This window comes from Haliaeetus leucocephalus, unplaced genomic scaffold (assembly GCF_000737465.1).
Source record: "Haliaeetus leucocephalus isolate CR32 unplaced genomic scaffold, Haliaeetus_leucocephalus-4.0 Scaffold295, whole genome shotgun sequence".
Taxonomy (NCBI): Eukaryota; Metazoa; Chordata; class Aves; order Accipitriformes; family Accipitridae; genus Haliaeetus; species Haliaeetus leucocephalus.
This window is the reverse complement of record NW_010972731.1, coordinates 3986687-4010953: the sequence shown is the minus strand read 5'-3', so window position 1 is coordinate 4010953 and position 24267 is coordinate 3986687. Positions and strand designations below refer to the sequence as shown.

Genomic DNA, 24267 nt, shown 5'->3' with positions numbered 1-24267 from the left:
ACATCGTTTAAGTAAGCTCTTTCCTTGATTTCTCTCTCAATTTGCTCTGTGCACTTCACTCATAACTAAGTACTGGAACACAAGAGTTAAAAGGTTTCATATCGTCAGATAAATGCTATTTCTCTTCTGTAGTTCTGAATGGAGAGAGAATGAATGGAAGAAAATCTTATTTGCCGTTACATTACTGTTTCTAGTGAGACAATGCCTGGGAAAGGAGATGTTTCTGCTGCTGAGGCAGAAAACAAATCTATTTCCACCACTATTAGGCAATTCTACCACTGAGCTCTTTCTGTAAAAAGAGCCTTAACTCCAATTTCTAAGGATAATTCAACAATATTCCAATAATTTTCCTGTTTCTCTAGTATGTCTTTTTTTCACAGTTTTCCTAAAGTCCTTCCAGAAAACACATTCCATGCAATTTGAAAAGGTTTTAAGCCATTTCAGTGTTTTTGCTTGCAGGTCAAGTGAGTTGGGACTTGTAAGCAAAGCTGCTGCTTTGGAAAGGCTTACCCTGCTGCATTAAATATTTCTTTAGAGTAGGTATATTTAAAAAGTTAGGTTTTACTTTTTGATAATGAACAGTTCAGTAGTTTGTTAATTTAGAACTTAAAGACTTCTATATATACCTGTAGCAGACTGTTTGAACAATTTGAGAAAAGAAGTTGGAAACTTGAATATGGTTTTATCACCACAGTCACGCAACTTCAAAAGCCATTCTAAACACACAGTTTGCTTTGCGAGACTCAGACAATCATCTTTAAATTTTGTAGTGGAATTCACTGGACAGATGTAAAATAACTGAAGTAGCATGTAAGAGACTCAGTTGAAAGTAATGAGCTGATCCTGCACTGTCTGAAGTCCTGAGAAGGCATTGCTCTTTTGTTGTCATCTTGGGTGGCTGTCTCAGTATGCAACTGTTTATTCTTAGCTCCTGGCTGTGTCGTGCTGCTGTATGATGGAGTGGAAGTCTAAAAGGAAGCCAAAAGCAAGGGCTAAAAGTTTGGTGTATCATATGTCAATGTGGAATAAATAATTCGGACAATACTCTTGAAGAAAGGACACCTAAATTATGAATGTGAATGGAGGGTGTTAAGATTTTCAAATCCAGTGTGTCTCTCTTTAAAACACAGCGCAGGCCGTGTACTGCAATGTACCTCCCTGACAGCAGAGCTTAAGAGTATACAGAAAAGATGGTCTGTATGCATGTCTTAAAAATGACTTGTTCCCTATCATATGTGGTTGCAGATTTAACATAAAAAAGATAAAAGTGCAATTCCAAGGTGGAAATGGTTTATTGGTGACATAATTATTAAACAGAATGCAAAGATCATAATAATTTCTTAATGTAAACAATCTCTGAATGAGGAATAGCTAGGTCTAACTATGTACTGATGGGCTGCTATAGATATAATTGGTAATGTAAGTGTAAACTTCTATTGCAAAGATATAATTCAATCTATTGAATTAAATAATGAATTTGGCCCTATGCTCTTCTATGATGAAAGTTTTAAATATTTGTCTGATGGTCTGAATGGGTAAGCTAAGACTTTTGGAGTAGAAGGGCAGGATACTGTCCCTTAAAATCAAACCCTTACCTTTGTTGTTTTCAATCAAAATCAAATTAATTCATTGATTCACTTTCATGAATAGCTATTAAATTCAAACCTGCCTTCTTCATACACTCACTTGTTTTTCCTACTTATGCAGAAACAAGTTCAAATGGAGTTAAATGATAATCAGCGTTGAACTTGACATGCTTTTACTTATGGTAAACCACTTTTTAACACATTTTTTATGTGACAATCCTAACCGTTTAAAATTGTCCAGACAACCTTTTCCCTTTTGCAGTCTTGTCAACAGCTGAGAGAATACAGCAAAATCCTTACACAGGAAAAAATTCAGTTAGCTTCTAACATAACTTGATGGCTGGAAAAAAGATTAGAGCCTGCACTGTACAGCCAGTGAGTTTTGTTTAAAACACAGATACTTAGTCTGAAATGCTAAAAGCATTTTCTTGTTAAAACTTTGTGGTCTACTTTTTTTTTTTTTTTTTAAAGATTGCCTATTTGCAAGTTTAGTAGAATGGATTTTTTATGCCAGATAAGCCATTTTCAATTAATAATATAAATGTCAGATTACATTAGGGGAATATAAGATGAACCTGTATATTCTTCATTTGGTAGAAACAATATTGAAGAAAACCATGTTTTAAGAATTCTGTTTTTTCTTTTTTTAATATATTAATATTTTATAGTGTATGTTGTCTTTGGAATTGGTGGATTGACTGTTCTAAACGCTAGTGTTCTGATTCTCTGTGGAGCTGAAAGGGGAAGGAAGGGGTGACTTTTTTTGCATCTTGCCCGTATTATGTCAGTCTTGCACAGAATCTGGGATCGCTTGACTCATTGATTCAAATTCCCTGTCACATGCCCTCACATCATGTAATGCTTTTCTTAAATTAATCAAGCTTTATCTTTAGACTGACTGACTTTGCTTTTTTCTAGATGTGGATGTGTTGTGCCTGCACAGTTGGTATTTAATGTATCTCGTAAAACTGTTAAAAGAATGCAAAGTTACAGCACCTCTTTAACATATTAAAATGGTTTCAGATAACTATTTTTCTCACGAGGGAAGACTGTTGCTTTCAGTTGCATTAGGTTCAGACTGGTGCTAGTTTGTGCTGTTTGGATTTGTTTTGTTTCTAGATATTCAATAATACTCTGTGCATTCAAGACATTTTTGTGTTAAGGTATTTTCAAAGCAGTTAACGGTTTCAGGGATTGATTCCCGCCCCCCGCCCTTGTGCTTCTCCTAATGCTAGACTTTTCTTGTCTGGAGACTTGATATAGACTATTATAGCAAAGATTGTAAGCATCTGTGATAAACAGGTTTTAAAATCTCATAGTTGTCATCAGTCCAGCATTTTAGAAAGGCATATGGAATCCTTTCCTTAAATTGAGCAATCTGTGAGAGACCAGAGAGAACAGTTAAGTGAAGAAGTTGTATCAAAATTCTTACTCTCATTTCCCCTTTCCCCTGCACTCCAGAAAAGGTTTTGTTTGCTGATGATCATGCCCTTTAATTTTAAAGGAAACTACATAAAGCAGAGGTCTTTTTGGTTCATGGTAAGCCATGGTAATGAGTTACTGCAAGATGATGGGCTGCAGAAAGCATGTTGTATATATAAATACATGAAAGCTGTATGGCATTTCTGTAAGTATTACTTTGTACATAGTTAATGTTAAAAAAAAAAAGGTGTTAGGAAGAAGTGTGCCATTTTTTTCATCCGGGAGAGTATTTTTTATTTAAAGTAGTATGTTTAAATTTAGTCATTTCAGGCACAGTTCATAAGCCTGGACCAAAATATCAACAGTAGGAAATTCATCAGGTAGTTTAGATTTGTAATTTGGTTTTGAACATGCAATAGGTTGTTTCAGGTTGAGTAAATACGGTTTTCTTCATACTATAGTAATTTGATCTTTTCTAGATTTCACTGTGATATCAGGATATTGCTGAATACGATCATGTAGAAACAAACTCTTTCATAGTATGTATGAGCAGGCATTTGCTATTACTGTCTGTTTATTATTATAAGCTCTGAGCAAAGACACTTTCTTGATTTGTTATCTACAGTAGTGATGAAAGGGCTTCTACCATAGCCATGATCAAAACCCATATTCCTATATTGGAACGGAGGAGGAGGGGAAAGGAGTTTACTCCTATAAAACCAAAATAAGCAACAACTACAATTGGGAAAGTGTATTCCTGTAACTTCAAATAAGTTATTTATTCATGGCAAGTGTCAAGATTACACAAACCTAATATATCTTTAATCTCAGAAGGTGTGTCTTACTTCACAGAATTGCATTGCCAAGAGAATTATCCATTCCTTCAGTTCTGTGTTGTCTGAAATAGCCGTCTTTCAAGGTGTGATTAATGTACATTGGCAGTCAATAGGATATGAGTAATTATGGCTAATTCCAGAAGTGAAAATAATGAAGAAAAAGGGCTATGTGTGATGTAGCACAATGGTGTGAGGTTTCTTGCTAAGTGGTGTTTAGCAACTCGTTTTATACAGAGAAGGCATGGCAATGCTTGCATCTTTCTTGAGAGAAGATGTATTTGGTGTTCTACAGGGAAGATGTGACTAAATGACATTTTTCCTTAGACTGTGATTAGCGGTCACTTGCAAATAATCAGCAGTTGCTGCAAACTCCACCCTGCAGTTCCTGTTTCAGTTGCAGGAATATCTAGCTATCTATTTCACATTCAGCCATCATCTTGTGGCCTTTCTGTTTATGGGTCAAGTCTTTTGTGGCCAAAGCTTCCACTAGGAAGCTCGAAATATTTCATGAGAAATATGAGTGGAATCATTGTTTTCACTGTTTTCTTTATTACTGAGTAACTTCAGTCATTGTTTAAGTGTCTATGTTTAAAAATCCTTTAAAATCCATTCATGTGCTAATTAATTCATATATGACATTTGAAAATAAGACAAAGCATCTTATTCTGCAGAGTTCTGGTGCTTAAGTCAATGAGCACAGAGGTGAAATTAGTTTGTTAACTTCAGAGATGCAGGAAGTGATGTTTTAATGATCTTGCATACTGATCTCTAGGAACTTTATAGCTTCTTCTGAACAAGTTCAGCAGTAAACTGTGCCAAAAATCAATCAGATTTAAAACCCAATTATTTTCTAGTAGAAATTAAAAACTATTGTTTTCAAGTATGTGGTGCTAACATTTGTTTTCTTAGTATAATTAATCTTCAAATGAACAAAGCAACCAACATGCATCTTAAAATCTTGAAAGCCCAGTGGTTTCTGGAGGTGGGATGGACGGTGCACGAAGTGCAAATCTGGTAATAGCTAATCACACTCCCTTTTACATAAGTTCTTCCTTTCTAAAAACTGAGGCTTCTGTCGTTTTCATAAGCAATTTTTATACTCTTTTGTAGGATGTGACTTTTTTTAAAGCCACAACACTTTGTTCTGGCAAACAAAATAGGCCTGCTAAATGTAAGGAGATCTCATGCAACTTGCATTTAAATCTGAAGGCAGAAGTGAATGTACATAAACGTGCACAGGCATTTTTGACAAAAGGCCCAATTATGTCTGTACTGGGAAAGACCGTCTTGGGCAATCCTTAGAAGACAGAATTACATTTTGCTTCTGTGAAGTTCTTTGAGATGAGCAATAGAGTTACAGGTGATTTCAGTTTTGATCAAGTACTGATGTAAACAGTAGATTACATTTGAGACGAAAACTCATCACCATGCTAGATTATATTAAGTTTTAAAAAAAGTTAATTGTGGAAGACATGCTAGAATACAGTGACGATAGTACTATGTAGTTCTTCTAAGCAAAGTCATTTATCTTAACATATTTGGATGAAAAAAATCAATGTTTTCTGCATCTCCACATCAATACATTGTAATGATTTTTTCCCACTGCTATGGCAGCTTCATTATTTCATTGCAAGTGCCTCATATACACCAGCAAAGGTAGCATCTCTGATAATCAGGTTACATCTAGAGTCTTCCTAACTTGATAAAATTTTCTCCTGTATTGTCATTCATACATGTATAATACAAAATAAAGCTTCTTCAGTGCTCAGCTTTTAATAATGCTGTTCATAATTAAATATAAATCTGACTAAAACATATTCTTCTACATTAAAGTCTTGTCATAAAAACATTTTGAATATAAACCTTCAGTACTCAGTAGAGCGATACTATACATATACAAACGCACTTTTTTCCGTTAGTAGCAAGCATTTTGTTCACTATTTGCACAACTTCACAGTCGTATGTTTTAGACAACCGCTACTTAATCAGACTTCTGATTGCTCATTACTGTCAGGAATGACAGACGTTAAGGCAGCCTGACAAAAGCGGTGTAATGTTGACATTTTTGTTTTCTGTTCAATATACAGTCGCAGTTTGTCTCTGAAGGTTTCCCCTAGAAAACTGTAAATTAAGGGGTTCAAACAGCTATTAGAAAAAGCTGCTAGGTTCACAATATGTCCTGTTAAAGGATAATCATGTCTGAAGGATGGGCTGCTTGAAGAGACAGGCTCGCTTTTCTTTTGAAGAAGTTGAACACTAATGAAGACATTTTCAGGTAGCCAGCAGATAAAGAAAACCAAGACAACAACAAAAATCATTCTAAGAGCCTTTTGTCGCCGCAGACGAAGACTCCTATGCTTGTGTGCTTTTATAAGAACTCGAACAATTAATGAGTAACAAAGACCGATGATCACAAAAGGGATAATAAACCCCAAGGTTATTTCTAGCCACTGGATTTCTTTTACATCTGCAAAACAAAAATAGACCTCTCCGGTGTGTTGTAAATGCACAGCTGTAAATGGAACTAGTGCTGCAGAAATAGACGCCATCCATATGAGACCACAGCTTAATCTAGCGTGTTGCATAGTGCGAAATATGTTGGACCTCATTACTTTTGCCAGTGCTAAGTATCTGTCAAAACTCATCCATGTCAGAAAGAAAATGCTGCTATACATGTTGATCTGAAGGAACAAAGACATAAAGGTACAAATAATAGTGATATCATAATACTTTTCATCAAGGTTAAAAACCTCAATGAGAGAATCAGCAACTAAAATGAGATCAGCTACTGCAAGATTTATAAAGTAAAGGTCTGGAATAGTCATTTTTTCACGAAAGCTTATGTTGACAACCAGTATCAGAATGTTTCCTACAAAACCAATAGGAAAAAGAAATATCGTGTAAAGACATGATAAGAAAAGACCAATAACATATTGTTGGTGTTCTGATTTATCTGCTAATCTAGAAGATATGCTTTCATTACACAAATGTGATCCATTTAGGTTAAAAGTTGTGCTGTTACATATAACAGGTGATATTGAGGCAGAATAAGTTTCCATGGTTAAAATATCTGCAGAAAAGTTATTAGTACTCACAGTTTGGTGGTAATGCCAAAAAAATCAGCTTTTTGGTTGCTTTCAGCTAAGTTCATAGTAAGCATTTTGATTGGAATGGAAAAAGATGTACACTTTTGTATAGGAATAAAAATTCTTTACAAGTCAAATTAATTAGACTTAAAATTGACTGAAATATAGCAGTACAAATAGTAAGTTTCTTAATGTTTTTTACAGGACACTATATACATTGCAAATGAGAGAATTTGTAGTTCCTGTATGCCTTAAGATGATGTAGGAATCTTTTTACCATTATGGTACTTGGGTCTCTTTAATAAAAGCTTTTCATCAACAGTGTTTCTTCACGCAGGTTGGAAGGTGGTAGAATTTTAGCTCCATTTGTTTTCTTTTAATAATCAATGAACATCCATGGACCTGCAATTTGTAAATAGAAAATGATTAATCTCATACTCCAGCATTGTACCACATGCTTCTGCTAACTTAACATACACAGCTGAGGTTGTAGGAAACATCATGTTTGAATATGTATACAAAAGTTCAGTTAAAAGAATTTATATTTCTTCTGGATGATAATATAATGTGAAGGCAGATCTGTTAAAATTTTGTGTACCCTTGAGGGATTCAGCATTGGAAAATGTAGAAATATAGAAAATCAGATGAGTGAGTTTAGCCTACTGAAGAAAACCTTTATTTTTTTAATATATATGTATAAAAATATATGTATTTATTCCATCATCAGCTTGTAAGGCTATTAAGTAGCAGAGTCTGCGGCTGAGAAGGCAATGGAGATGAAAAGCAGTTCGTTCCTTCTGCTTTCAGTGGGAAGGACAAAGCAAATTTTAGAAATTAAGGTATTACAAGCAACATATTGATTTACACCAACATTATTATACTCAATTTGCTTTTCTTTGTGATTAATTGTATTGCACTGACTTCCAGATAGGAATGGAAAATATTGGTTATCTGATTTGTTTACTTATAAATGTTGAATGCTATGGACTTGAAGCATTGCTAGAAGTTTATTTAAAAGAAAAGCAAACAAACAAAAGACACCCCAAACAAATAAAACAGCAAGAAAGTGATATCTCAGGGTATTTTGTGTTAAATTTAAATATTTTGAATTGCTTTAATCTTCATCTTACCACCAAACCCTTGATTTTAATTACACTAAAACATATTTAAAAAAAAAAAGTTAAATTGTTTACTAGTAAAGTTTATGCATATTCATGCATATTTTAGTGACTTTAATCCTGCTGATACACATTCTGGGGAGAAAAAGGAGCAAACCACTAATGGAGTAGGGGTGTTAAAATATTTTCAGTGAGAAATACAGCTCTGAGTTTGCTTAAATGTGTTCAAGTTATTGGAAGTAGCTGGCAGTACTTAAATAAAGATATCAGTTCCAAAGCTTTTATTTCTTAATGAAATAGGCATAAGTACACAGTAGCTGTTGCTATGTTTTGAATAATTTTCATAATGTAAACCTTTATGCTAACATATCCGTATGAAATTACACTTATTGAAGAAGGTTCGGTGTTTGTTTCAAGCAGCTACGGAAGTCAGACATGAACTGTTGTCTTTTATGTAAAATCCTTTTATTTTTGAATAAGGCAGTAAAACTGCTTTAAATACAATAAAAGATAAGTTAACAGTCTAAGCAATTAATTTTAAAAGGTCGGTCTGTGGTCAGATTTTAATTACATCTGAAAGGCCACCAAAAGCCAAGCAATTACAAGCATTACAAGTAACCATATACTCTGAAACACTTTATTTTACCTTAATTCCATTTCTCCAGAGCTGATTTTCCTCCAGACAACAGAAGGCTGGTTCTTGCTCGGGTACACGCTTAATGGATGTGTCAACTTCGACTGTCGTGTCAGTAAAAACTTGTATTTAGGTGTGCAAAGCTGCAGTGAATGCCACCTGTTGACGATTCAGCAGTAAAAAAAATCATATAAAAGTCTGTTCTGTTTTAAAACGTCTTAAATAAAGGATAGTTTACAACAGCAAAATGCAGATCTTGCTGCATGTCCTTGGCAATAAAACAAGCTTTATAGATTCCCAGGGTTGTTCTAATTTGTGTGCAGTTGAAGTGCTGCTGAACAGCCTTATAAGGCTAGAATTAACCCCGTTTCTGCTGGTTTCTTTTTTACTAGAACTAGTGAAGCATCTTTCCTCTCATTATTTGTCAGTTTTATTTTGCCTAATGTTCATTTCACCCTCCTTTCTGCCTCTAGCATTTTTTCAAATTATATAGTCCATTCAAACCTACAGCTATGCTGATCAATAATTGAGATTTATTTGCAAATTGTAGCTAACCATATCTTACAGAGCTATAAAGCAATAATTACTGTTATACATGGTATTTTTTAAAAGCCTCTGGACAATCTAAAGAGAGATATTTGATTGAGAGAAATCTAACAGCTGAGAAGGGTCATTTGCTAAACTGACAATATAAATTTCAGTTTTCCTACCTTCAAGTCGATCCCGTTTTGCCTGTTTGTATTAAAATTTTCAGGTACACATCATCATTCTCACACTTCTTAGAATTGCTCAGCTCAAAATCACATGGATAAAATAAGCTTATTTTGCAGAGCATGTGGAGCCTCAGTCTTGCATAAAAACACCAGTATTGCAGGTGGAGTTTTGCATTTCATCTGTAGGGGGGAAAAAACTACTTGACATTTCCAGAAACACCACCTACTGGTGGCCAGAATGCTTGGAACGGGAAGAAAGTTAAACCTTTCTCATAAGAGAAATATTTTATTTGTGTAAGTTGTTTTTTATGATTATATTGATCTGATACCTGAATGTTAAGTGGCATGAATGGATATGCTGTACATTGATGCAGCATTCTACTGCTACTGGAATAAGATGAATTGGATCTCAGCATTCAGGATTTTGAGAAGACAATGTTACAGTTTCAGAAGTGTGGAGTAAAGAATTAACATGTCATTATAATGGATGTGTTGCATATGTTACAGTGGTCAAATATTTTTAGATTACAATAGATCTCGTATGTAGAAAAGTGAAGCAAAATGTCTTTACAAAAGTGGCTTTGGGACTAGAAGGCACTTTGCCTTCTAGTGCCAGCAAGGCAAATATATTATTTACTGATTTTTTGTAACGCACTGTGCGTAGGAACACAGGATTTTGGCAGTGTTACTCAAAATGTTTTTTAAGGTGTTCTTACGTGATGGCTCTTCATAAATAGTTTTGGAATAGATTATTACTTAGCTTAAAGGAAAGTTTGCACAAATTAGCGTTGGTGAAGATTTTCTGGACTTCCACTGTGTGTGGATTGGCTTTCTGGAGTATCTTTCTACAGGGTTATGAGGGCAGAGAGCCTAAAGTGTTTTGCTTTGGGAAGTGTACAAATATGATTGCGTTATAGGACTGGAATAATTGTAATGTTGGAAAAATCTTGTGATACCAGCTTTGAAGGTCTTAATTTTTTGCTGTCCCAAAGAACAGCATTATAAAGAGTCTTTATTGTTGTTTGTTGATCATGTGGTTTTGCTGTACTTAATTCTGTCCTTCAGAGCTTTCACTGATCTTGTACGGGCCAGAGGGATTTTTTACTTTCCTTTATGTGTAATGTTAGCTTCTGGGTGTTAGTTGTTTGTAATTATGGGGGCCTGGATTTGATAATCATCTGGTCTGTCTGTCCTTGTTTTCCTAGCTGTGAATATCAGCTGATTTGCTATTAAAATGTATAATTCTTGAGTGCTAATTTTCTTGTTTGAATTAATGATAAGAAATATGTCACTGTGCCATGCTTCCAGAATTGTTAGGAAATTGTCTTTTGAAAGACCCACAAAGTAGCTGTTTTTCCTGCTAGTGGAACTACGAAATATAAGAGGACAAATCTAGTATTATTATATTGTATTTTTATATTGTAATCAGTGAGTTCTGTATTTCACTAAATATATTATGAGATGATCATGTGAATCCTGTTTCCTAAAACAGATGACAACACCTTCAGGCTCTTGTTTATGCAGTCAAATTATTGTTACTGATTAATCTGTCTTAATCTCACCGTTCATCACTTCCATATTCCATAAAATGCTTAAAACTAATTTTAGCAGCTTCTGGTACCCTTTCCCTGTCAGTTGCTGATATTCCATGGGGACTTTATAGGGAGTGCCTTAATGATCCATACTTATTCACAGTTGCGAGAGTATTAAGTATTACAGTTCAGCCTGATGTACCTTATCTCGATTGTTGCTGAGAACGTGTGAAAGCAACTGGTGCGATAGCGTTCATATGATGTCAGACCTCAATAATCCAGCATTTAAAGTTTTCCTAGCAGTTTATTTTTAAATCTGTAGTAGTCAATATACACGGAATATCGTCTATTAGGTATAATTTAGCAGACTTCGACATATGCGCCTGCTATTCTGTTGCAAAAGGGTGACAGCTGAAGAGGAAGAAAGCGGGAGGTGTGAGTATAGGAGAGAACAACGTCAGAGGTCTGGTATATCACAGCTCTTGAGCCACCACTCCACGGCAGCCTCTCCAGCGGGACGATAAGCAGGATAAGCCCTGTAGGATGTAAGAGCTGTTGGGTTCTGTCAGAAGTGTGGAAGTGCTTTGGGTATGAAGCTGTTGAGTCCTGGAGAAATTAGATCAGGGCCAGGGTGTATAAAGCTGAAAGAAAGTAAGGTACTGTATTGCACGGAAGGGGAAGGAAGCATAAATTAAAATTGTGTTGGAATGCTTACAGTGTAACATAACCATATGCAGAAGAAATAAGATTTGTTTAAGAATCTCTATTGAAATTATGTCCAGAGGAAATACAGATGCTGTTGTAATGAAGTCCATGAAGTTTTGCAAGCAGATTCATCTCCTCCTCCAAATTCTCTCTCAACTTTCTATTGGCATGGATGCTGACTCTGACCCTTTTTTAACCACTGAATGACATCTGTCTGCATCCGTTACTCTGTTCTAAAGCACCCTCATACTTTATCCTGTCCAGCCTCAGTAACTTTCCCTGTCTTGCAAATAATCAAACTTAGTTTCAGTTGGAATTAATTGTGTTCTGTGCCTGCAGAAAACCTTGGATAGATTGTATTTTGTGTGTTTAGGCTTTTCAGTTGCCAATAATTCTGAGAATGCATTTTTTTAGTAAAAATAATTTTTAAAAGTTCAGCCTTTTCTTTTGCAGGGACAACACCTGCATCCATTCAAACTATTCTGGTAAAAACTTTTAATTTTTCTTAAAGTGCATATCACAAAACTCTTGGGGGATAATATAAAAATTTTACAAAATTGGACCACAAAATGTTGTATAGTGAAAGATGATTGATCATAGGACTTCAGGCTCTATCCAAATGCGATTAAAAAATAAAATTCATAAAGTATCACTTGTTTTACTTTAGTAGTTGAGTCTGGCAGTCCTTTGCTGGACACTTGTACCATGGAAGTGAAATGTATTCTTTCATTCTAGCCATTAGTGAATCAATTTGTCATGCAACATATATGGTGTAAACATTACATAGAGGATTTATTTTGGCTGAACTGCTTGAGCTTTCACCGTACCCCAGATCTTCTGCAACTACCTCAAAACTGAGATAAATAATGCTGTAGCCCTTTCAGGGTCTTTAAGTTTGAAATCAGAATGTAACTAAGGCCAGGCTTAGTAATACATATAAGGGTGTAGCAGCTTGAGTTATGATTCAAGTGTGCAAATCCAGTCTCTCTTTAGCTCAGATGTTGTTTTGCAATGGGATCAGATCAAATTTGAACCAGCTGGTTCAGCAAAGATGAGTCCTTACTCTCTACATGTTCTTTTCCAAAACACGTTACCAACTCAGAAATTCATGCTTAAACTTAGGCAGCCTGCTGATTTCTCTTCTTTTACTGAATGGAAGGGTTTTTTCAAAAGCAGGCCAAAGTCTTAGAAAGATACGAATATTACCAGTACAGAAGTAAAATATTCTTCTTTGAATTTTCCAGTATATCCCTTTAGTTAATTTTGACAGCGTGCCTATAAAAATATATGCTCTATTTCTGCTGGAACATACTGTTCAAAACTAGGTGAAGCCTGGAAGAAGTAAGTGTTCAACAAAGCTGTTGCTGGCATGGGGGGGGGGGGGGAATCTCTCCGAGCAGGGAAATTTTATTTGGTTCTTAAAAATACACTTCAAATTATTAATAATTTAAAAATTATTACTTTTAATCTTAGCCAAAGCTGCTCTTTTCTTCCTCATATCAGACTATTTAGAATGCATTTTGGGGACTGTTTCTGTTCCTTCCCCTACTGCACATAGGGGTGTTTGCCACCATATTCCATCTAGGTGGATGCAAGTAGATTTTCTCTAGAACTGCACATTCCTTGTCCTGAATTTTAATGTAAGCTCTGAATAACTTTATCAAGAATGATTTAACAAAACATTTCTGTATTACTGTAAGTTATATTAATAACTGAATTACTGTTCTGCATTTTTCAACCTCTTCTCTCCCATTTACCTTTGTTTTCTCCTATTCAGTTACAAAGTCTTTTCGTTGTACATTGAGATTCCTTTATGACTATATAACCAGCCATCCAGAAAATACTCTGTTTTTTCCCACGACAGCAGCCGTGGACAGGGAACAGACCAGAGTACATTCGCTTGGATCTCACAGATGGCAGCCAGAAGCTATACCCAGAAGTACTCACAGACTTGTACAAAGCAGTTCATTCTTGACAAGATGTACTCGTTCCAAAATCCTAGACCTGACAGTAGGCCCCTGCAGGTTTTATTTCTCTGAGACATTTGGTTATGGCTCTGCTTTAGCTGTGTACCTTGCTGAGAGTATCATGAAGCATCCTTCCACCCATGTTGAACCTTCAGGCTCCTTACAGGTGCATTATTGTGATTCACTCACCATTAGACCAGTTTCCAAGTCCCAGCCAACATTAACTAGAGCCAACATTTACTGACTAGGTTTTCTTTTAGGCACCTTTAACAGTAACTCAGGACTCAGAAACAGTACAATATTTATTCTTTCATCCTCAAATATAAAATATATGGAAGCAGTGAATAAAGTAGAATCCTTTATGCATAATTCCCATACTAGAAGATAACCTACTTATCCATGGCGCAGCTGAAGCTATGATACTCTGTCTGAATTGGGATAAACAGCTTGCATCTTCTGACATACTCTTTCACTCAGTCTGTCAGCTTTTTCACCAACGTACAGCTCTTGCAACTCTTCTCTTCAAACTTCTTTCTGCAGGGCTGATCTTTGGTCCGTGTTGTTGAAATCTCCCTCTTCTCAGGTACAAAACAAAACCTCTGATGCCAGCTGAGAAATCCTTTCACAAGTATGAAATTGGCTCTCGTATTCAAAGGAGATCATTCTTATCTATGTACTTCTTTTCTGACCAGGTTCTATAATGATCTGTTTATATGTAGTGTTCTTTAATTATCCATCTGTTCATGCTGGCAGCAGAACAAAATTGAACTGGAAAACAGGCAGACATCCTACCAGTTGATTTTTACATCTTGCAGAAATGTTGATCCTTATGGTCATAGTCTACATATTGCCCTTTATTTGCATGTGATACAGTCATGGTCCATAAACTTAATGACTTGGATGTGTAAGACTAGATCCATATATCTAGATACTAGATCTACCTACTGTATTATTATTGAACAAATGTCCTTTATTCTTCCATTTATGCACTTGGCTGTTGTTTTGCGGAAGGTGTTCCTCTTGATCAATCAGTGCTCACTTTTCTCTGTCTTAGGCAGCCCATGCTGATTTGCGCCAGCCATCCACGCAAATCTGGACCCCGTCAGGAAGACCTTCCAAAGCACAGGACTGCAAAAAAAATCTAGCAGTTCCGTTAGCATCCAGGTGTCATGCAAAGGCTCATATTTAAGCATTAAAGTGGCTTTTCTCAGAAGCCTTCCTTGTCACATCACTGTGTTTTTATAACTTTGCAATCTAAGTCTATGTATTTTATCCAAGATCTAGTACAATTTTGTGCCTTCCCTGTTATTTCCGTTCTCTCCACCTCTATGAGAGGAAAAGCTGAAACTGAAGCCAAATGTGTAAGATGGCTCCTGGCCAAATTCGGTTGCAGTAACAATGTGCTCAAAGCAAGCATTTAAAACTCTGCACCTACATCTCAGCCTGCGTTGGCTACCGATTCTGCAGGGCTACATCTGAACTTCTATCACAGCTGTTTTATTCTCTGATTCAGATTTTTTTTCCCCATTTTGCACCATTTATGAATTCTCATCTAACTGTATGATGCTCCTATCTTGTCTCCAGCAGAGCCCTGATTTCAGTTTGGAACTGGGGCTCTGCTTTTGTTGCCTTCTTAAAAACATGCCTTAGTTATACTGTTCTGGGCTGGCTTTTCTGGTGGTTTTTGTTTGTTTGTTTGTTTGTTTTTTCCCACGTTTTGTTTTGTTTCGTTTTGTGGTTTTTTTAGTTAATATATTATTGAATGTGACTCTTCCAAGGCATGCAACGTCATACTTCTGAATGAACTCATCAAGAATGGCTTAAATCAATAATTGCTGTAAGTCTTAATGCAAAGTTGAAGCTGAGAGTACATTAACAAAAAGCTTTCATTCTTGCACAAAATTTTAATTAGCCATCCTGTTGATTGTTCCAGTTCAGTGCCTCACAAAGCTTTCCTTTATGGACCAGTGTTTCCATTAATTTGAATCTTTTTTTTTTTTTTTTGGCACAAGAGTTGAGACAAAAACCTAAGGGTTCAAACAAAAGTAGAAGAGGAAAATGGAAAAAGGGAAAAAAAGCTCAGTTTGTGTGCATGTATATATATGTAACATAAAAAAAAGTAAGAGCAGACTTACAGTATCACATACTATTTCAGAATCCTAATGTGTCTTAAGCCATACTTCGCTGCTGCTGCTGGAATTTACCAATGTTATAAAAATAAGTAGTTTGTAAAGTAAGAAGTCAAAAGAGGAAGCACACCTGGGAAAATGCTTTGGCTGCAGATTTTTACCTTTGTTCAAAGTTGCTTTCTGCTGTTTTTGTTTGCATCTTTGCTGGGGAATTGATATTATTACAAAAGCACACCTCTATGGCAACAGTACTTTTCTTTCTGCTTGGCTTTGAAGTAACACTTGCAGAAAATAGGTGATTTAAATATATATATGGGCACCCCCCCCCCCCAAAACCAAACAACCCCAGACCCTGCGTGTTTTCTCATAGATCACTGCAAATACTAGAACTAAATGTCCTTTTTTTTTTTTTTTTTTTCCTTCCAGCACTGCTAGCTGTAAGATAGTCCAAGTTTGGGTTCTAAAGAAGGAACAATTATCCTTTTTTGAAAAAGTAAAAAACCAAACCAAAAGCAAAGTGGATTGACAGTTCTTCAGAACAGGAAGTATTACTGAGACCCACTTTCATGGGTCATAGTTGTTACTGGTATTTCAAGGTGATTGTTGGCAGTGTTTTCCCTTCGGCAGTTCTGTATGACTTTAAGTATTTCATCCTTGCATGGCTTATGAAAACAAAGTATAAATACCAAACTAACACAGCTCTCGCAGAACAACACTATTTCTGCAATATTCATCACAAGCTCATTCTTTGGAGTTCCAATGCTCTTCTGTAATTTGAGTGTTGTCCTGAAGAGAATCATAATGTTATAAAATAGGTGGCATATAAATATTGTTATGCTTATAATATACGCAGCAGGGTAAGTACGAATGTGCTGTTGTAAGGCTGGAGCTTCAGCAGGTGCTTTTTTAGCGAAAAGAACAGTAAAACAGAGTATCTGAAGAAATGATGGGATTCCAAATCCAAAGGTGAATTTAATGATCTCATACTCAGGCCATGCAAACAATGGATCTAACTGGCAGTCTGTTTCCAAGTGATAGTTATCTGTGCCAACCAGTACTGCCTCAGTCAGTGACAAACAGAAGGCATATATAAGTACAAATCCAACACACAATATGGGTCTTTGCGTTGCTTTGCTAAGAGCAGTCCTTGGTGGAAATCTCTTGAGTAATAGTATGAGAAGCGTCAAAATCAAAACATGCTGAGAATTGAAATAACTGAAGTTGAAAAAAAATGACAGTATGTTACACGTGTAGTGGGTTGCTTTTAAGTAGTCAGGTCTAGTAATGACAGTAAATGATAAAAAAATCATTATAATGTTGCTGATGGTGAAGTGTAGAAGAAGTAAGTCTAAATTTTCTATGACTTTGTACTGCACATAATTCTTTATGAAAACAATCAAAATACATATGCCAGCTATTAATCCTGTTGGTACAAAAAAGGCGATATAACAGTGCATAAGTCTTGATATGATGTTTTGAGAAGCTATGAAGGCTTCAATTTCTTCTGGGGAGATGAAAGCCAAGTTCTTGCTTGGGTAGCTGATCCACGTCATGTTGTGAGAAGTCATCCTTCCTTCTACACCGTGCTTATTTCCTGTTCAATGGAGTTTGAAACTGAAATGGAAAAGGAAGGTGAAGCAGGTTTTAAAGTACAGTTTGTAATGTCTTTAATTTGTGCGTTAAATATTATGCGCAGTCAGGAGTATGAACCATTTGTTCAGAAGAAATGTAGTAATTTTTTGGGTGGATTTTATGTTCATATGTTAATTTTCAGCTAGCTTGCAAAATATTTTTAGCCGGAGAAATCTGCCTTTTTATTTTTTATCTGGTTCCTGCTCTCACCACTACCCCCTTTTCCTCACTTGATGCAGACAGGACTTTACTGCAGCTCAGCTTTGTAGACAACAGCCAGGATTCAGTGCACTCATGTCGCCTGTAGAATAAATGGAAGAGTTGGCTGTTTGGCAGGTGAGGAAGGAATTGGCTCTGTGATTAGGTGGAGCTGCTTTTCCTCACCATCTTGCCAAAAAAAGATAAGGCAGTACGCAGGGCAACTCTTGTGCGTGGGTTCCAGCTACAGCCACAAAATAGCTTCATTGTACTGTTGCAAGGTTGGGAATTTTGTATAATTTGAACCCAGCTGACAGTCTCGGGGCTCACACTGCATATTGAGGAAAATGCAAAGATAATCACAATATGAGGCAAGAGTCACATTCCTTTCTTTGTTTTAGTTTTGCTTCCTTTCTGTTATGAAAAAAAAGCCTTTCATAACTGCAGTCTGCACTGAGGACCCCATATAAAATTAATGTGGATGTTTAAGAACTGTTATGAACAAACTGCTTTCATACTAAAACATCTTTATACATTAATAATACTGTCATTTTTAGATGTAGCTGTTGCATAAAACTGAAAAAAAAAATGCTTTTCTGCATACATGAATTTGAGAAAATGATTACTGGTGCATTATAAGCCTATTGATAAAGTTTTAGCAAGGGACGTTTTTCTACAGCTGAGTTGTAAATTCCTGAAAATAGGGAATTTTAAGAGTAATATGGATAGGCTGTGAGCTGTAATGACGCTATGATATGTTGATATAATAATTCTGCTACCATATAAGCATTTGGAGGATCCTTTTTTAAGCCAAAAAGCTTTGTAGGAGAGCATAATATGTACTCATGAAAAACTTGAGTGTAATAGATATGGATATATAAATTTTACAGACCACCTAAAAGCATAATGAACTCAATTTCTAAAAGAAACTTTTGTGTTCCTTGTACTGATTGATGCAGAAAATAACATATTTTTGGTTTTTAGTTACAAAGGATAAATATTTTTAAACATAAGGTAATGAACTCACTATTCCTAATTAATTTTGAATATCTGATTAAGGTTCTTAGTACTGGAAAAAGTTAAATACATAGGCATTTTTACAGTGTAGAATGTTGTTCTCTGGCAAAAAAAAAAAATCCTTCTTTATTCACAAGGATTTAAGTTTTGTGTTAGATTTGAGTTTAGTGTTTTTACTTTGTTGTGTGCAAAGCTGGTCTGTACAAGCAATGTACATAGACAGTACATCAGGCAAAGACAGAGCAGTGGAGTTCTTATAGAAGTTTCTATACAGTTGTATTAGTAACAAGACCGATATACTTAGTTGTACATGATGCATTTTCCATAAAGGGATTCTGGTGATGTTAACTCTTAAAGTGAAAGTAACTTTAAATTGGTAAAGTTCATAAAGATGCATTAATGTTTTTAACCAGTGTTCATTATAGATAAGTCAGTGTCTTAATACTCTTTGACAGTTCATTTATGGTTGTTACCTCTGACACTACTTCATATTTCTGATATTTCTAATCTCTCCTCAAAATTGGAATTCTAATACTGGTTTTAATTAGAAAAGTTGACTTATCAAAGTGGCTTGATTAAGTGTGTATATAATCTTATATAATTATAATTTCATTTATATAAAACTGTGGAGTTATGTTTTGATTCAGCACTGTTCTTTGTCCTATTTTAGACATGGTTTCTTCCTTTCTAGAAAAGGTTATTTTTGGAGAGATTCCACTACAGGAAGGACTGACGCACCCAGGCAAGATTTTTTTGTGCTACAGGTACACTTGCAGGAGGGGAAAAGTTGGCTGGTCAAACTCTGGCTGTGTTCTAACCTCTGAGCTGGAGTACACCATGTAGGAAAGCATTGATGGGCAAAACTGGTGGAAGTCTCTGAAGCAAATTAAGAGTCAGTATAATTTTGAAGCTTAAAAATAGATTGTTAAATATGACCAATCTTAAGAAAAGTGGAGTGAAAATCTTTTCAAAGATGATAGGAGTTGGGAGGAAATATTGTTGTCCTGTTAATTGAGGAAATGTATCTTAAATGCTTGCAGTAGAGCTTTTGTTTCTGTTCAGCTGATTTTTAGTATGAACCACTAAGAAGGACTCAAGTTTGTACTAAAGTGCTTACATTGAAGAGGGAGAATAATTAAAAAGAAAAACAAACCCCAAACCACACATGCAAAACCTGACAACTGTAGTCAACTGGCTGGCCTTTTGTATTTCTTCATACTAGTGATTTCCCCCTTCTAGATTTTAATTTCAAAGTATCTCTCTTGAAATAAAGGTGATCAGTCTGATTTCTAAATTACATTCCATGCTTAATACTAAAGCACGGGGGGGGGGGGGGAATATTTGAATTTCTCATTAATGAAATAGCACAAGTACTCTCTACTTCCCGTTGTCTCTATGGCTGAAAGTGATCTACTGTGCTATTCAGTCAGCTGCAGCCATGGAGCTTGACAGACTTACTTCTTCTGGCTTCTTTCTGCTGTTTTGATTTCTCTTTATTTCCTGGGAATCTAAAGACCATGAAATTCTAACTTCTACGATTGATCTCTTAAATACTCAGGAGAAATCTCAAGAATGAAGGAAACTGTAAGTAAAATTTTGGCCTTCTATTAGAAGAGAGGTTTGAAGCTTAATCTGGTGAAGGATAGGTACTTTGTGATGGATAGAGAAAGAGAATGTGGGACCACTTGAGCATCTGCAGAAAGCTGCTTGTTACCATCCTACACAGTAGTTTCAGGAGGTTAAGAAATATTTACACTTTGAGCTCTTCCACCAGAGTCTCCAGCGTAACCTTCTAGTCCCATCAGGCCTTTTGCAGGGCTGAACATTTGAATTTAGTTCTGGTATTGTGAAAGTCTCCATTATCTTCTCAACAACTTTTACATGATGGGCCAACTAACCATGCTTGGTGTCCTTGCAGAGAATCTCAGAGTAGCTTAGCAACATTGGACTTTTATGGTAGCATAATTGCAAAGGCAACAAAGGACATAGTTTAGGGTTTCCCAGGAAATCATATGGCCTTACATCAAACTACAGGAAAAACAAGATGCCAAAACTTGGTTAAATTTGCTCAGGATCTGGCCTTGGTACTGATAACTGGGTTCAACTTTAACCATAGCAAGGTATTTTTTATTTTATTTAGCTACTCTTTGGGCATTTAAGACAAAGTAAGGAACATTAGACTTAATGCAGCATATTCCAGTAGTTGCAACGTACTGTGTAAGTAAGTGCATCATCTTGGTTTCTCTTTCTGTACCTGCCAGTTTGCATGTTGTGATATTTAACGATGGACCAGCACAGTATTATGGAGACGCTACCGATGTGTTTAGGCCTCATTTGTCACAGGTGTCAAGGAATGCCTGGAATAGTTTCATTTGGGTTACAACTCTTGTTTATAACCACAGACCATTATTTAACATTACTGTTAAATAATAATGATGTTAATGTCACTCTTGCTCTCCACCTAGACGTTGTTATTCTAACATAAGCGTGTGTCTTTTAACTTGCCTCATCTGGGGAGAGATTTAAACTAAAGAAAAGCTATTCAATCTAGAATTAACATACTCACTTGGGGGGAAATAACAGTGCAACTATATGTATATGATTATAATCAGTGTAAGTATTAAAATTCTGACTTAGGGAAAAATTTCTACATGTGCTGTTTTAAAGGGAACTTCCAGAAAAACACCTTAAGGTTACCCACACAAACAAAATTTTAACAAAACAAGCTGTTTGCAGCTATGCTACAGTTAGCCAGTATGAGCATAATGCTTGCTTGAATTCAGTAAAGTGTTCATCACAGAAGAAAAAATATCTGCTAGCAGTTTGTAGCTTATTCTGAAATATTTTTGGTTTGGCAAATAAGATTAAAGTTAATGCTGTAGACGTTATTTCCCCCCCCCTTAAATTATTCCTAGAAGTTTTTATTCTGCTTTAAAAAAAAAAAAAAATCACAATGATAATGTCAGACTATTTTCTTATTTGGTTCTGGTGTCTCACTAAGTATTTGAAAGAGAACAAATGGCAATTTTGAGTTCAGATTGTGGTAGGAAAGGCTCGTGTGCAGGTGGCTGCAATCAAACATGCCTAATACTTTGTACAAGCTAATACATGTACATTCGTCTCTCTAACATGGTCATACCACCTAGATATATATTTCTGACTTATGACCTTATCCTACAATCTAATTTTTTTTTTTTTTTGCAATATTTTGTCTCTTCATAGCTATTTCAGTGAAACTTGAGGCTATATAGCACTTTACAAGATGTATTGGTCATCACCTCATGAAGTCACTGCATTAGGGTTTTCTAGCTGAGATTATAAATTGAACCCAGTCAGAAAAGTCTGACTTCTTTGCAGCCTCTGCAGCTGCTTGATTGAATATAGTCACAGATGGCATAACCTCTCTATACATTTGTTTACATCAGAATGGATAGCTTTAGAAAGTCTTATGACTGTAAGGTGCTCATCTGTCATGTAAAGCAACTCTTAGAAATTGTAAGCCTTTACAGTTTTAAAACATTCCCAAAGTGTTACGTTCATTCCTTACACTAAAGTAAATGTATGCTTAGAATAATAATGGGATGAAGGAGCTCACAACTTTTGCTGTAGTAAGATGAACATATTTGCCAATTTTTATAGACTTTTGGTAGTACTAATTTAATTTAAAATAAAAAGATATGTTCCATGGGAGCAGCAGAGCACCGGAGAGTTGTTTATTTCTCACATCTTTTATTTCATAATCTCCATGCAGCCAACCACATTTTTTGTCAAAATGCTTTGAGTTTCCATCATAAAAAAAATAAGGAATTTATTATGTCATTTTCCTCTGCTGTGAGAAAATCTGGTATTCCCTCAGTTCTTGCTGGTTCTTGGATTTACTGCAGGGACATAAATTTTATTTCAAACTGCATGTAATGTTTATGCTGTGCTTGGTGGGGGGGCTTGAGTCCTTTACTCTTTTAGTGGAATCTGTCAGCTTAGAGTGCAAACACCTCGAGACCTGAATTAATTTAATTTTTCTCACAACATACTATGACATAAACTGACTTTGTTATTTCTATTTACTCACCGGTAACTGAGAGTAATATATAGCATGTCAAAGCTCACATGTATTGAAGCTATGGCAGAAGCCAGGCCTATTCCTGTTTCTCCTCAGATTAATTAATGAGGGAAATTTGCAATATGCTACTTGCATTATCTTTTTCTGTATTGTCATGTTCCAATATTTTGTCCCTTTTTTTTACCTTTGCTCCTCCTCACTTTGTTTTAATTGACCATCATTCACACATGAATCCTTAACTTCATGTGGCCCCACTTTTTTCTTGGCTTTTTTTCTTTTTCTCTTTCTGGCCCTGTTTCCCCACTATCATCTGCTCTGCCTTTTGTGTCAGCAGTTGAAGCAAATACATTTCATTTTTACTTTCTGAACCACAGCAGATAACGTTATCCTTCACTTCCAACAGATGGAGCTGAGCAAATGAGCATAGTGTTCAGCAGGCAGTTTAAAAACAGCAAGTTGTGAAAAGACTACTTTCAGTACCGAGAGCACCTAGTCTCTAAGATTTCCTTGCTTTTGGTCCCCCATCCCCACTTTGATGGTTACCTCTTGCAAATGGAGAGCTTGGTTTCAAGGAAACTTTTGTTTATTTCAAGTCTAGAAAGAAGAGCTCCTAAAATGGGGAGTTTCTCCCTGGCAGCCAGAACTCTTCCTCTATAAAAGGTTTGGCAGGGCAGTCTTTCTGCATTCTGTCACCAGCCTTTAGAAGGAAAATATTCTTTCATCCAGTCATAAAGCAATACGCATAATATTGCTTGTGAAACTCTGCTCTTGGTGGACGTGTCCTGCATCAACCCATGAAACACTGCATATAATTTGGGGGGTGAAATTGTCCTCTCTGTTCGTAGTATGTCTGCCAAGTTAAAAGATGGGGGCAGCTTGCAGTATATGAAAGACTGAAATGTAAAATACTATATTCATCTTTCTTGTAACGTCAAAATTCCTACACGTGAGCAAGTATTTGTGGTTGTAAAGATTTAAGAAATCCTCCCCTTCTGAAAAACTATCCGTTTCTGAGAAACCGAAAGCTTTTATTTTTACTTTTCCAGAATATAAATGAATCAGCAGTAACTGAACATAATCTCCAAGCAGCATAGCTGACGTGTTTCCTGTCCTATACAATTCCTGCAGTGTGGTTAGGATTATCCCACAATGTCCATCCTCTAAAAGACTGCTCTTAGGCAATGGTTGGAGTCTTTTGTCCAGACCACTGACCAGTATTTCATCATCTAGCTATCATCAGTTCAATGGGAGTGAAGTACTTACCGGAAAACAGTCTTCACATTTACTCTGTTTAATGCTCACCTTTATTATAAATTTCAGCTTTTTTATAAATTTCAACTTTCTGAGGATGTTTCCCAGATACAGTATTTTACTTTGTGTAGTTCAAATGTTGTTAAAGAACGGATAACTAAAAACTTTAAATAATAGCCTTAGCTTCACAATTTGAGCCTCTTGTGATGAATAAAACATTGCATTTTCAAAGTAATATAAAGCACTTACCTTTTCAAGAAAATGCTCCACAGATACAATGGGCTGAGACTTCACCGTGAATAGTCAGATGAAATACAATTATTGTTTGGAGCATATAGCCCTTTTTATTTATGTAGAAAGCTGGGTGTATATATTACAATA

The 24267-nt window shown here is 35.8% G+C and overlaps 1 protein-coding gene and 1 long non-coding RNA gene across 2 annotated transcripts in view; one reads left to right on the top strand and one right to left on the bottom strand.

Moving 5' to 3' along the window:
- The window catches only part of LOC104833545, a 26825-nt gene extending 10096 nt beyond the window's left edge, over positions 1-16729 (top strand). Inside the window, exon 3 of the long non-coding RNA XR_774534.1 lies at positions 16155-16729. This is a non-coding gene — a long non-coding RNA (uncharacterized LOC104833545). The remainder of the gene's footprint in view (positions 1-16154) is intronic.
- On the bottom strand, positions 5830-24267 carry GPER1 (G protein-coupled estrogen receptor 1). Its single transcript, XM_010570271.1, has 3 exons — positions 24136-24267; positions 16654-17342; positions 5830-6728 (listed from the first exon to the last, which is right to left on the bottom strand). Exons 2-3 carry the CDS (start codon positions 17294-17296, stop codon positions 5830-5832), a joined length of 1542 nt encoding a protein of 513 aa, XP_010568573.1. The 5' UTR covers positions 17297-17342; positions 24136-24267.

Bases quoted from the DNA above. Each gene is read 5' to 3' on its own strand.
- GPER1 (XM_010570271.1), bottom strand. From the start codon at position 17,296: ATGACTTCTCACAACATGACGTGGATCAGCTACCCAAGCAAGAACTTG. The intron at 6,729-16,653 runs TTACTGTTCTTT...TATTTCTTTTTC, and splicing joins ATTTCTTCAGATACTCTGTT to CTATTGGTTTTGTAGGAAAC.